Raw genomic sequence first — 15,103 nt, forward strand, 5'->3', positions numbered from 1 at the left:
ATCTCATCCTCTCCACTTTCTGGACTTTTCCCACTCCTATGGTCCCCCTCATGGCATGAATCCTGGCCTCAGTGTTTATGACTTCTGGCCTGCTTGTCTTTCTTTATTTAGTTGCTAAATCCTAGTGTTTCTTCCTTTGAAAGACCCTATGACTTTACCCCTCTTTTTCATGCTTAGAACTGCAGTTTCCATCTAGACCTTATCTCCATATACCCAGTCCATTTTAGCTTCCTCTTGTGAGTCCTCTCTGTTCAGAGCCTCTCTCCTGATTTAGTCCATCCTCCACTCAGACAGCAGATAAATGGTCTCAGACCATCAGCTTCATTATGCCACTGCTTCCACCCACTCCCTCAGAAGACTTCAGTAGCTCTTCCCTGACTGCGGGTAAGGCCAAACTCCCCAGCTGTGCAAGGATGATCAAGTTGTTAACACCCTTACCACCTTCCCACTCCCGAACCCAGGACAGACATCAATAAGCTATTCCAGCACTCTTTCCCATTGAACTCAGACTGGGCATCAGAGCCTTTCTCTGGATGGCACTCCAGGTAGCAATGTTTATCAGTTAGGACGTCCACAAAAGACGACCCCTGCCTGCTCTTCCAGCTCATGGTGTGCTGTGTGTGGCCCGTCTGCCTGTTCCTGGTCTCCTGCTTGTCTCCTCCCTTTGCCTTCTGCCACATTGCTCTCTCCTCCGTGCGCAAGCTCTCGTGCACCATGAGATGCTTGGCTGTGCCTTGCCTGATGGCCTCTGTGTAGACTGAGTCTTCCCTCCTCAAACAGATGCAGCAGTCCTGGAGGGCATGCATGTGTCTTCCCTCCCCCCACACCCACATGGCCCACTGCGCCCAGCCCAGGAAGTAGGCTTGGGTTTCCCTGTCTCTTGCATGAAGGAAGCAACTTATTTATTGAGTCCTCTGCTTCATCCACTCAGAAGGGCCATGATACTCCTCCTAAGGATATGGTGCTGTGGGTAGAGTGCCGGGCCTGGACATGGAAGTCTAACTTGCCCAGATAAGCTCTGAAAGGATGCTCAAGGGAGTCGCAAGATCACGACTACAGGAGTACCAGACCCCAGTATGCTCTCATTTTGTCTCCTGTTGTCTGCCTTTAAGCACATGACTTAACTTCTCTGGGTATTGGGTATCAGTTATCTACAAAGGCTGGAGCAGCAAGCCTGTGGATGTGGCAGTTCCCATCTCCCTCTCCTCTTGCCTCCACAGACGATCCAAGCTCTGATGTCAGAGCTCAGCTCCCATGCCCATGTGGGCAGTGGGGGGGTGGGTGGGTGGGGAGGCAAACACATGTCTTCTAGAACCACAGGCGTCCATCTTGGATACCGAGTGCCTCCTTCTTTCCTCCACAGCAGCAGGGACACTGCAGCATGGAGCTGAAGAGAGGAAAGACATTCATCAAATCTAGCCTGCAGATTGACCATGAGAAACCCCCAGATGCAGCAGCCACTGCCCCGGCCACGGAGGATGCAGTCTCACCAGGAAGGCAGCAGCGACCCCACAGTGAGAGGGGCCCCCAGGTCAGTCCCAGCACCCAAGGATATGACAGGTGCTCCGACAAGGGGGCCCAGCCAGACGCCAATGGGGGGCCTGCAGCTCTCTGTGGGACCACCTTCAAACTGGTGCAGAAGAGCAAGACTCAAGACACTGTGCCCAGGGCTGACAGGGCAGCCGCAGCTACAGGGCAGCTGGTGGGCAGCGCAAGCTTCCCAGGGCCCCCCAGGAGCCAGCGCATGATTGACTACCGCCACTTTGTGCCCCAGATGCCCTTTGTACCAGCTGTGGCCAAGAGCATCCCAAGGAAGAGAATTTCCCTGAAACGACCCAAGAAATGTTTTCGGAATCTATTCCACATCCGCAGAAACAAAACTGAGAATTTGGCCTCGCTGGCAACCAAGGGGAAGAGCTTGTCCTCCCCTGAAGGCCCATCAGAGGCTGGAGGGCAGCAAGGCACAGCTTGCTTCCCCTTGGGCGAGGGGCTGGGACTGGACAGCCTGTGTCAGGACCTGTCTGACAGTGAGTTCCTACCCGACTCCTCCTTTGACCTCTGCAGGGCCCTGTGTGAGGATGTGGCCTCGCTCAAGAGCTTTGACTCACTCACCGGCTGCGGGGAGATCTTTGCAGACGAGAGCTCAGTGCCCTCCCTGGAGCTGCATGAGGGCCTGGAGAGCCCTGCCCGGGCATCCCAGGCCCCTGACTGCATGGCTTCCAGGGGCCCCTTCCAGGGCAGCGTAGAGCAGCTGGCATCGCCTGCCCAGAACGAGATGTCTGACTTTGACAGGTTCTGGGACCGTGTGAATCACTCGGTGAGGCAGCAACAGCGCGCCCTGCTAGGTCCGTGGCTGGGGGGCCCCCAGGGGTCAGACACAGACAAGCCCAGGCCAGATGCAGCTGGGCTTGCTGAGCTCCCCCTGTGCCCATGCAGGGACCCCCACGGCGGCTCCAAAGCCAGCTCCATAGACACGGGCACGCCCAAGAGCGAGCGGCCAGAGTCTGTGTCCACGAGCGACGAGGGCTACTACGACTCCTTCTCACCAGGCCTCGAGGAGGACAAGAAGGAGGCCCCGAGCCCAGGCACACCCGCAGCCGCCTTCCCCAGGGACAGCTACAGCGGAGACGCCCTCTACGAGCTCTTCTATGACCCCACCGAGGGCCCTGGGAGCCCGAGCCTGGACGACGACCTGTGCGTGTCTGAGAGTCTGTCGGGGCCGGCCCTGGGAGCCCCGCTGTCCATGTGCAGCTTCCACGTGGGGGCAGAAGAGAACCTGGCCGCCGCTCCAGGCCCAGACCTGCTCAGCCAGAGCTTCCTGCAGAGCTCCTGGAGGGGCAAGGAGTGCCTGCTGAAGCTCTGCGACACCGAGCTTGCCATCACCATGGGCATTATCAACTGGCTCCGCCGGAGCCCAGAGCTCCGTGTCCCGCCTGCCTCGGCCCCCAGGGAGCCTGCAACGCCCCCGGGAGGACTGGTGGAGAAACCAGGAGCTGGCTCTGAGGTGTGCCTAGGTCCAGTGAAGCTGGAGGGCGGGGGGACCCGGGCCTTAGATGCGGGGAGGACCTCCGTGAGCTCAGCACCCAGCAGGCAGGAGCTGTGGGCATGTTCAGGCCCCAAGGGCCCGCTTGCTGGAGTGAGTGAGGTCCTAGCGGGGACCAAGCAGGGGACCAGCTCTCCATCCAGGGACCCCCCTCTGGAGTGTGTGCAGGTCTCTGGGGAAGAAGGGACACAAGGCCACCCTGAAGGCTCGTTCTCCTCTGTGGGGTCTGCAGCCCCCATGGCAACCAACACATCCAGCAAAAACAAGGTCCCAAACCCCTCTGCCTGGCCTGGCTCCCAGGAGCCCAGTTTTCCTGGGAACCTGGGGTGTTTCCAAGGTCCCTGGGGGCCAGGTCTCGGGGGGAGCACCGTGGATTTAGAGCTCACTCTGACAGGCTGTGTGGCCCGGGTGGCAGCCCTACAGATCCACCCAGACTGTCAGCCCCCCAGGCAGAACACAGGTAGCGGGCTCTGCGGGCAGCCTCAGGCCAGGGGCCCTGACGTTCTGCAACAGAAACAGCCTGACAGCTTCCCTAGCATGGCTGCCCTATGTGGCCTGCCCTCCCTGGCCAGCCCACTCCACAGCCCACAGGACCAGAGGTGCCCAGGCCGCATTCTGGACCTGAGCCAGATCAGGGTGGAGCCCGCCAGGCTGGATGCCCAGGCCCATGCCTCTGTGGAGGACCAGCCTCTGCAGCTCAGCTCAAGGGCTATAGAGCAGGCTGCACACAGGAGCCAGCTGGACTCATAGCCCCCTCAGTCCTGCTGCCTGGGATCACCTGCCAGGAATTCTGGCCCTCACTTCCAACAGCCAGTGGGAGGGGGCCCACTCTGCAAGTGCCCCAGAAAGCCGCTGCAGCTTCTTGGACCACGAGGGCATCCTCTGCAACCAGCAGGAAGTGCGAGCTCCCAGGCCAGCATGGCTGAGACCCACCTTTGGAACGGTCTTGTGTCTTTGTGGTCACACTCAGGAGAGCCTAAGACCCAAATCTCCACCCTTTGTCCCCAATGTGAGGACTGTATTGAGGGGGAGGGGGTGGCAGGACTCAGTGGGGCGGGGCATTTTAACATGGAGGCATCCATAGCTGAACCCACCAGCTCAGCCAGAATAGGTCCCGGGCAGCCCAAGGCCAAGGACAATCGCAAAGCTAGTGCTCTCAAAATGTGCCTCACCGATTTTCCCACCAAAAAATGAAGCGTCTAAACCCAGATGTGAAGTAGCCACATTTGGCCACTCCTCATACAGCATGTCAGAGAGAGGAGCTCGGGTTTGAAACTGATGGGATGGAAATGGTACATATTATAAAGGGTACATATTGTGCTGATAACTCTGCACAAGGGTTGAGAGTAATAAATGTGAGTGGGGGGTCTGAGGCTCAGGGGTAGGCGCTTGAGACAGGGGTAGGGGGCTGCAGATGAGCTTGGGAGTGCCCACTTGCCCCACCCCAGCCTGCTCTCCACCCCCAGGATGAGCAGCCACAGCCTTCGGGACCCTGAAGGGCTTCTCTGAGGGAATCAGAAGCAGAACCAGCCATCTCAGCAAGAGCCTTGAACCAGCAGATGCCATGCATTCCTGTGCAACCTTGCCAGGGCTGGCCAGACCCTGCAGACTCTGGCCTATGGGTGTTCTCTGTCACAAAGCATCCCATCCAAACAATGATTTCCCCCAGCTTGCATTCTCTAACTGAGCTACAGGTGGCAAGATACTCTTGGGGAAGAAGCTGACTGATTCTCCACACTGCCATTCTTGCCCTCCATGCTGCCAAGCATTCTAGCCCCCCACTTCAGGAAGGCTCACCTTTGAATGAGGCTGTATCCCCCAACCCCTCGAAAGCCACATGTGCACAGCACCAAACATTCAGAATCACAGAGGGAAAGGTGGCTCGCACCTCAGGAAGGGCAGGTGTCTGTTTGGCCAGCCTCAGGGCAGCAGGCCAGCAGCCAGCCCCCTGCCAGGGTTCCCTACGATTAGATCCTGCCTCAGCTGCCCTGTTGTGGTGAGGTGCCAGGCGGGGGTGGGGGGTGCGTGGGGGGGGAGTATGCCACAGGCAGCTATGAAGCTTTTTCTAGAAGAGAGGCCAGCCTAGAAAGGGGGCAGGCCCAGTGATGAGGGAGGAATTCCAGATGGAGGGATGCAGTCTGGCAAGCTGACCACAGGCTGGGGCCTCTCCTGATTGTCTGAGGCTTTGTTTCAGGCTAGAACACGCTCCACGGCCCTCATTAACAACTGCTTCCTGGGGCCCACTGTGTGGAGGATGCATGCAGCACATGGGAGGTTCAAAAGGGCATGACAGGGCTCCTGACCAGGCCCATCGAGACAGGACACAAGGAAGGTCAGGGCCAGCCTTTCTGGGAAGCCACACTTGACCCTTCCTCCCAGGGCTGCCACAAGTGGTCACGACAGCGTTATTGGGCCTAGATGGGAGCAGGTGACATGTGGAGTAGCTCGCTGCATCCCTGCAGCAATCGGAATGCAGCTGCTCTCCTGGTTTCTGACATGGAAACCGAGGCCAGGGTGCGGATGTGGCTTGCCCATGACACACTCGGGCAGTGTGTGGGACTGATGGTGTCGGAGCCGAACCCCGACTCCTAGGGTCCAGCTCTCGGTAGGCTCCTGCCATGAACACCCCTCTCGAAGCCTCCTCTCCTCCCTTCTTTTAGGGCATAGGTGTCTGGGTTCCAGGAGTGCATCTCTGTTACTTTGTACCGCACCTGAGCAGAGCAAGTGCTCAGTAAATACTGTTACAAGAATGAAATATCAAAAGGTTGTACATGGTTTTCTGATTTCTTGTTGCCTGTGGGCCTTGTGTCTAGAGAGCAGCAGAGTTGGGTTTAACCTGGCAGAAGTTCTGATGGAGACTTCCTTGATATGACACAGTGACTTCTGGAGATGTGGAAGAACCAGCCTGGTCCAAGAGCACTGGGAAGGGCAGGAACCAAAGTGGTCCAGGTCAGGAGAGGCCTGGAGTCAGGAGGGCAGTACCAAAGGGGACCCAGGGCTCAGAGTCCATGGTGAAGCAGGTGCACGGTGACCCAACAGCAGGGCAGCAGAAACAAGGACTTAGGACCATGCCTACTGGGAGGAAATATTGCCCAGTGGCTCTCAATCTGGGGAGCATTTTAGGCAATCCCAGCACTGCAGAGATTCTCACTCAGCAGTCTGGGGAGTGGTCCCAGCAGTGGTGTGCTAGGCGCCCTGCTGGGAGAGTGAAAGAGGCTGTGTGATCTTCCTCTTGTGTGCACTGAGTCAAGGGTCCCTCAGCCCATCTCTCTTTCTGCACCCCACCCCTCAGGCTGCCCTCCCCAGCAAGATGGGTCCAGGCAATGCCATTCTGACTGGGCTTCACAGTCCTCAAGGATGTCCTCGAGGTGACGCACTGGGAGGAATAGGGGAACTTCAGGGTCCAGCTCCTGGGACAGGTGCCTAACCCAGTGATGGGTGTGGAAGAGACCTGCTTGGGGCATTTTCATAACTCTGGTCAATTTCCAGCCCTCTCATCCACACGTGGCTGTAGAGGTTATAGAAGAGTTTTCCCATGTAAAGTAAAATCCTGAGAAGTAGGTCCAGTTGTCCCCAGCTCACAGATGTCCCAGGGTCACACAGTGGTGGGTGAGCTGGGGTTCACCCTGGAGCCTGTGCACTGTGCTTCTGCCCTTCCAACCTTCTGAAGTTGAGTTAGAAAATAGGAAGGTACCCAGGCAGCCTCCCAGCTGGGGGAGGCCTGGGCCCTACAGCAGGGTGGCCAGGGTGGACCAGGAGGGCAGGGAAGAGAGCAGGAGAAGGTGCTGGAAAGAAGAAGGAGGTGAAGGCCAGCACAGGTTGGGGAAGTGCCTGCCAACTACAATAGGGGTGCTTCTTATCTTTCCTGGCTCTTCAGTTTATTTATTTGTTTGTTTGCTTATTTATTTATTTATTTTTATAAAATGGGGACAAATATACAGAATACAAAACTCAAATGACACAGAAGGGAGAACAATGAAAAGTGAGCCTCCTCCAATTCCTCCATTACCCCCTGTTGTTTTGAATCAAAATTAATACCCACTTACTACAACCAATTCAAACAATGCCAAGTGCAGAGCCTCCTCTTCCCTGTCCTTCTTGAACATTGGGTGTGTCCTCAGACCCTTTCTCTGCCCATGACATAAACACACATGGACTTGAACCTTTTTTCTTACTGCACACCATATCACAGATGTCTTCCTTGAACTTAGCAGGCACCAGGAGCACACAGGTTCTCCATTCTCTTGAAAGCTGCACAGCAGTCTCCTGTAGGTGGCAAGTGATTTAAACACTCTCCTGTTGATGGATAGTCAAGTTATTTCCCATTTTTGCTGTTACAAACAATGCTGCACGCACTCCTTTTTCTCCTAAATGTTCTCTCTGAAAGTCCTCTTCAAAACTATAAAAGTGAAATTTAACAAGGAACAGATGTAATTTTTAAAATGAACAGTGCATCCTGCTTCTATGTCTCCACCCCAATGCCCACCTACCTTAAGGGCCTGATGTTAATGGCCTGGGCTCCATGCTCATACAAACATACTACACACCCCCATCTTTGGAAGGGGAGAGGTGAGTTCTTTTGTTATTATGTATAAGGCCTTAAAAGTTGTCATTCCCATCCTTACAACAAGAAAAATGTGGACAACCTGAAAATCCATGACTTTCCTTGATTCACCAGAAAACAGAGGTCACAGAGCAAATAACTCCTCTGAAGTCTGGAGGCAAAGGTGCATCCAGAGAAACGAGGCAACCAAGACCTGGTGCAAGATGCCAAAGAACTGGTAGGAACTGTTCAGGAGTCGTTTTGACAAGTGGCTGCAGGCTGAATAAGAAGCTATAAGGGGCTGGGCAGTAAAGGGGGGCTCACACTTTCATGGCTTTCCTCCAGGAACCACACTGTGTTTTCAGGGTGAGGACAAAAGACCCCCTCATGGGCTTGGCAAAGGAAGAAGAGTAGCCATTGTGAAACCCTCCATAACCTTCTCCCTAACAGGCCTATGTAAAGGGGAGGGGCTTCCCCAGGGGACTATTCTGAAGACTTTTCCAAGCTGAAGGAAGGCACTCCACCCGACCCCTGTCATCTCCAGCCTTCCTGTCTCACTTAAGAAAAAGAAATATAGATAGAAAGAAAGATAAAAAGAAAAGGACAGTTAACCAGAAAAGGACTCCAAAATACAAAACTGGAAATGGTGGGCCAGAAGAGACTAGGGTTTTGGAAGGCTTAACCCCACCCTGGGGGCACAGGCCCACAAAAGACTGAGACTGATTAGAAGCTTAGAAGATAAGGGCACATTCTCTCCCTCCTGACTAACCCCATTACCACACTAATAAGCCTCCAGTAATAAGAACTGTGGATTAAAACTAAAAGAGCTACAAGACAAAGACTCTCTCTAAAGATCAGAACAAAAGGAAGCCACAAAGAAAAGAAGGGAGGAAAAAGTAGGCCCACTAGAGTAATATGAAGCCTCTGGTGCCTATAGTTATAAGAAATATTAAAGCAGCCCAACTCTTAGCCAGATTAACATAAATCCTCACACTAAAAACCTATTTACCTCAGTACCTATTACCCTATACAATGTCTGGCTTTCAACAAAAAATTATAAAGCCTGTTAAAGCCAAGAGTAAACAATGTCTGAGGGACAAAGCTATTGCCAGAACCAGTCACAGATGTTGGAATTATCACATAAAGATTATAAAATAAGATTGATTAATATGTTAAGAGTTCGAGTGAAAAAAGTAGGCAAAATGCAAGAACAAGTGGTAATATAGCTGACAGGAAGAATTCCAAGAAAGAAATGCAAAGAATATGCTAGAAGTCAAAAACACTGCAAATTAAATGCAGAATTAAACATGGCTGAGTAAAGAATCGGCAAGCTTTATTAGAAAATACTTGAGACAAATAAAAAGAGACACAATATACCAAAACTTACAGGATGCAGAGAAAGCAGTGCTAAGTAGGAAATTTATTGCTACAATGCATACATTAAAAAAGAAGAAAGATCTCAAATCGATAACCTAAATTTATATTTTAAGGAACTAGAAAAAGAAGAATAAACTAACCCATAGCCAGTAGAAGGAAAGAAGCAATAAAACTTAGTGGAGATAAATACAATAGAGAAGAGAAAAAAAAAAATAAAACAGGAAAAAGTCATCAAAACCAAAGTTGATCTTTTGAAAAGATCAACTAAATTGACACACATTTAGCTTAAACTGAGTACAAAAGAGAGAAGACTCAAAGTACTGAAATCAGAAATATAAGTGGAGATATCACTACCAATTTTATAAAAATAAAAAAGATAATAAGAGAATGCTATGAACATTTATATATCAACCAATTGCATAACCTAGATGAAATGGACAAATTCCTAGAAATGTACATCTATAAAAATGAATCACGAAGAGGGGCTTCCCTGGTGGCGCAGTGGTTGAGAGTCTGCCTGCCGATGCAGGGGACACGGGTTCGTGCCCCGGTCCGGGAAGATCCCACATGCCGCGGAGCCACTGGGCCCGTGAGCCATGGCCACTGAGCCTGCACGTCTGGAGCCTGTGCTCCACAACAGGAGAGGCCACAACAGTGAGAGGCCCGCGTACTGCAAAAAAAAAAAAAAAAAAAAAAAAAGAATCACGAAGAAAAAGAAAATCTGAATAGACCTATAACTAATAAGGAGACTATGTCAGTAATAAAAAAAATCTCTCAGTAGAGAAAAGCCTAGGACAAGATGGCTTAACTGGTAAATTCCATCAAACATTCAAGGAGGATTTAAAACTAATTACGCTGAAACTCTTCCAAAATATTGAAGAGGTGGGAATAGTTCCTAACTGATTCCATGAGGTCAGCACTACCCTGATACCAAAGCCAGAAAAGAAACTACAAGAAAACTACATACCAATATTTCTTATGAATATATAGATACAAAAATTCTCAACAAAATACTAGCAAACTGAATTCAGCAGCATAGTAAAAGGATTATACACCAAGACCAAGTGAGTTTTATTCCTGAAGTGCAAGAATGGTTCAATATACAAAAAACAAACTATGTAATACATGCCATTAATAAGATGAAGGAAAAAACCACATGATCATCTCAACTGATGCAGAAAAGGCATTTTACAATATCCAACACCCTTTCATGATAAAAAATACTCAATAAACTAGGAATAGAAAGAAATATCCTCAACACGACAAAGGGAATTAAAAACTCACAGCTAACATTACCCTCAATGGTAAAAAGACTGAAACTTTCTCCTAAGATCAGACATAAGACAAGGATGCACACTTTCAGACAACATGATTTTAAAAATAGAAAATTCTAAAGATCCACAAGAAGACTGCTAGAGTTAATAAATTAATTCAGCCAAGTTGAAAGATACAAAATCAACAAATATCAGTTGAATTTCCATACACTAACAATGAACAATCCAAAAAGGAAATGAATAAAACAATTTCATAGCATAAAAAATAAAACACTTGGGAATGAATTTAACCAAGGAGGCAAAATAATTGTACGTTGAAAACTATAAAGTATTGCTGAAAAAAATTTAAGACATAAATAAGTAGAAAGATAACTCGTGTTCATGGATTGGAAGATTTAATATTGCTAAAATGAAAATACTATCTAAAGCAATCTAAAGATTCAATGCAATCCCTACAAAAATCCCAATAGATTCTCTTTTGCAGGAATAGAACAACCTATCTTGAAATTCACATGGAATCTCAAGGGACTCAAAAGAGCCAAAACAATCCTGAAAAAGAACAAAGTTGGAGAACTCACACTTCATAATTTGAAAACTTATTACAAAGCTACAGTAAACAAAACAGATACTACTGGCATAAGGACAGACATACAGAACAATGGAATATAATAGCCAGCCCAGAAATAAACCCTTACATATTTGGCGCCCTTTGACAAGAATGTCAAAACTATTCAATGGAGAAAGGACCATTTTTTCCACAAACGATGCTGGGAAAATTGGATGCAACATGCAAAAGTATGAAGGTGGATCCTTACCTTATACCATATAGAAAAATTAATTCAAAATGGATCAAAGAGAATTGAGTCAAGATAGAGGAGTAAGAGGATGTAAAGTTCACCTTTCCCCACAAATGCATCAAGAATACACCTACAGGAAGGAGTTAAGATGGCAGAGGAATAGGAGGATGTAGGGTTCATCTCTCTCCACAGATGCATCATGAATATATCTATAGATGCAACAATTCTCACAGAATACCAACTGAACACTGCCAGAAGACCTTGGACACTGGATCTTTATAGTCCTTTCTGACTTTCTTTATAGTCAGAAAGGAATATAAAGATCCCTGCTTAACTGGGTGGGATGAAAAAAGAAGGGAGAAGGAGGAGGAGAGGAAGCAAGATGGAACCTGCACCCTGGAGCAGGGGAGCTGAGGCAGAGGAGAAATTCCCGAATTCAGGGAAACCCCCCCTCCAATGGGGAAACCCCCTCTCTGATGGGGAAATCAATTGGGACAGAAGGGAAGCATTTGAGGCTGTTGGAAGAGGGTGAAGTGGCTGATCTGTGACAGACTGGACAGAGTGAGAACTACACAGATGGTCTGTACTGTGGCCCTATGTGCCCTAGACTGGGACGTGTGTTCACAGGAGTGCAAAGGAGCTGGTAGCTGGAGCATGGGGACTGGAGAACAGATCCAGAGCGAGAACTGCTGTTGGCAGTGGGGACACAGACTGAGGAGATGGGAGGGAGGAAATCCACAACAGGGAATGCCTACAGAGGAAGACTGGACTGCCACAGAAGCAGGGCACTACTGCTGAGTCACATGCAGGGGGAGGAGCCAAATATGTAACCTCTCTCTCCCCACATGCTGGCGCCTGCTGACAACAATAAAAGAAGCCCAATCAAGGCTGGCTCTTGCGTGCCAGCTGCTGAGCAATAGAAAAAGCCCCCGTCAGAGCTGGCCCTCACATGCTGGCTGCAGGGAAATAGGAAAAGCCCTCTCAGGTCTGGCTTTCATGCACCAGCCACCAACCACCAGAAAAGCCCCTCAGTAGGGCCATATCTCTTGTGCCCGTGGCTGCTGGCTTCCCTGCACAGTTGGCGCTGCCTGAGCTCCCACAATCCAAGAAGTCAGACCACCTCTGCACCCTGTCCTCACTGGGGCAGACCAAAGAGCTCCAAGGCAGCCTCAGGACCAGACTTCTATGGGTGGACCACACACAGAGGTGGGGATAAAACCAAAGCTGAACCCCAGGGATGGGGTGACTAAGGAAGAAGACTGAAAACCTTTCCATCAGCTGCACTAGCTACAGATTAAATCTACATAATCAGATAGGTAAACCCTGCATCTATGGAATACCTGAGTAGACAATGAGTGTTCCCACAAAAGAAAACAGTCTAGCTCTGACAGCTGTGGACTTAGGGGGCAGCACACACAGGAGTTGGGCCAGATCAGAGTCTCAGTTGTCCCCAAAGGGCCCACAGCAAGTTCAGAGACCAGGCCAGAGACAGAGGAGGGTCTCTTGCAGAGGCAGAGGTGGGCTGTGCCTCAGGGTGTGTGCAAGGACACTTAGAGCTGAGACCTCAGGGAAACATAATTATTATTATTAATTTTATTATGTTTTGATTCATTCTGTTGTTGGTTCTGCCTTGTTTTTTGTTTTCTAGTATATATTTTTTTCTTTAGTATTTTGGGATCTTCTTGTTTTATAACACCTTTTACATTTTTATATTTATGTATTTCTGTTTTTACTTTTCTTTTCTGTTGTTTTGTGTTTTTTGCCTACTTTGTCCGTCTTATTTTTCCTGTATATATGTTTTTTTATATTTCCATTTCTACTTTGCCTTTCACTTGTACTGTGTTTTTTCCCTTTTTCTTAAACTCATTTTTATTGGTTCCTTTGCTTTATGCTTCAGTAGGCACACTAATTTTGTTTTGATTTTAGGTTTTCTGTTTTTGTTAGTTTTGATTGAAATTGTTTGATTTTGTTTCAGTGTTCTTCTGTTTGTCTAGTTGTTCTTTGGTTTTTGTTTTATTTGGTTCTGTTTTTGTTTCTTTGCATGTCTGTGTGTTTCCTTGTTTCTGTTTTTGGTTGTGTTGATTTTGTTTTTACCAATTGTCTAGAGGTTCTTTTTCTTTAATATGTTTTTATTTTATTTTTTTATATTTCTATTTCTACATTGCTTTTCTGTTGTTCTGTCTTCTTTCCCCTTTTTCTTCTTTTTTTTATCATTTTTGTTGGTTTGTTTTGTTTCTTTGCTTCATTCTTCAGTTCGCACTCTGCTTTGATTTTGTTTTTTGTTTTTGTGATTTTGTTAGTTTTGTTTTTAATTGTTTAATTTCATTCTTAGGTTCTTTTGTTTGTCTGGTTGTTCTCTTGATTTTGTTTTATTTGGTTCTGTTTTTGTTTCTTTTGTGTGTATGTGTGTTTCTGTTTTTGTTTGTTTGATTTTACTTTTTACCATTTGTCAAGCATTTTGTTTATCTGCTTTTGTTAATCCTCTTTATTGCTGGGATGAGTGACTTGTGGGGTCTTTGTTCCCTGACTGGAAATAAGGCCTGAGGCTCTGGGGTGGGAGCACTGAGTCCAGGGTGCTGGACCACTAGAGAATTCCTGGACTCAAGGAAGATTAATCGCCAAGAGCTCTCATGGAGGCCTCTATCTGAATCAAAGACCCAGCTCCACCCAACTGCCTGCAGTTCCCAGCGATGGATGCCTCACACCAAACAACAAACAACACAGGAACACAAACCCACCCATCAGCACTCAGACTACCTAAAGTCATACTAAGTTCACAGACACCCCAAAACACACCACCTGACACCACCCTGCTCATCAGAGGAAAAAGACTCAGCTCCACTCAACAGAACACAGGCACCAGCCCCTCCCATCAGGAAGGTTATGCAAGACTCTGGACCAACCTCACCACCAGGGGCAGAGAACAGAAGCAAGAGGAGCTACGACCCTGCTGCCTAGGGAAAGGAAACCACAAACACAGTAAGATAGAAAAAATGAGAAGACAGAGAAATATCTTGCAGACAAAGGAGCAAGATAAAAACCCACAAGACCAAATAATGAAGAGGGAATAGGCAAACTACTATGAAAAAGAATTCGTAGTAATGATAGTAAAGATGATCCAAAATGTCTAAAACAGAATGGAGAAAATACAGGAAACACTTAACAAGGACCTAGAAGAACTAAAGAGCAAACAACAGTAATGAACAACACAATAACTGAACTCTAGAAGGAATCAATAGCAGAATAACTGAGGCAGAAGAACGGATAAGTAAGCTGGAAGATAGAATGGTGGAAATAACTGCCACAGAGCAGAATAAAGAAAGAAGAATGAAAAGAATTGAGGACAGTAACAGAGACCTCTGGGACAGCATTAAGTGCACCAACATTTGAATTATAGGCATCCCAGAAGAAGAAGAAGAAAAGAAAGGGTCTGAGAAAATATTTGAAGAGATTAGAGTTGAAAACTTCCCCCAAATGGGAAAGGAAATAGTCAATCAAGTCCAGAAACTGCAGAGAGACACATACAGGGTAAACGCAAGGAGAAACACACAGAGACACATATTAATCAAAGTAACAAAAAGTAAACAGAAAGAAAAAAATAATAAAAGCAACAAGGGAAAAGCAACAACTAATATACAAATAACATAGAAGGGAAAAGCAAACACATTCCTATAAGATAAACAGCTGATCTTTCAGCAGAAACTCTGCAGGCCATAGGGGAGTGGCAGGATATATTTAAAGTGATGAAAGGGAAAAACCTACAAGCAAGATTACTCTACCCAGCAAGGATCTCATTCAGATTTGACAGAGAAATTGAAAGTTTTACAGACAAGCAAAAGTTAAAAGAATTCAGCACCACCAAACCAGCTTTACAACAAATGCTAAAGGAACTTCTCTAGGCAGGAAACACAAGAGAGGGAAAAGACCTATAAAAACAAACCCAAAAACAACTAGGAAAATGGTAATAGGAACATACATATTGAAAATTATCTAAAATGTAAATGGATTAATTGCTCCAACCAGAAGACACAGACTGGCTGAATGGATACAAAAACAAGACGCATATATA

At 47.9% G+C, this 15,103-nt stretch overlaps 1 protein-coding gene across 1 annotated transcript; it reads left to right on the plus strand.

Annotated features, from left to right (window-relative positions):
- Positions 1-1,381: 1,381 nt before the first annotated feature.
- AMER3 (APC membrane recruitment protein 3) lies at positions 1,382-3,802 on the plus strand (the record flags this gene model as incomplete). The annotated part of the gene is made up of 1 exon (XM_079924388.1): positions 1,382-3,802. One exon carries the CDS (start codon positions 1,382-1,384, stop codon positions 3,791-3,793), a length of 2,412 nt encoding a protein of 803 aa, XP_079780514.1. The 3' UTR covers positions 3,794-3,802.
- Positions 3,803-15,103: the final 11,301 nt, after the last annotated feature.

Source organism: Stenella coeruleoalba (assembly GCF_951394435.1).
Source record: "Stenella coeruleoalba genome assembly, chromosome: 6".
NCBI classification, from domain to species: domain Eukaryota; kingdom Metazoa; phylum Chordata; class Mammalia; order Artiodactyla; family Delphinidae; genus Stenella; species Stenella coeruleoalba.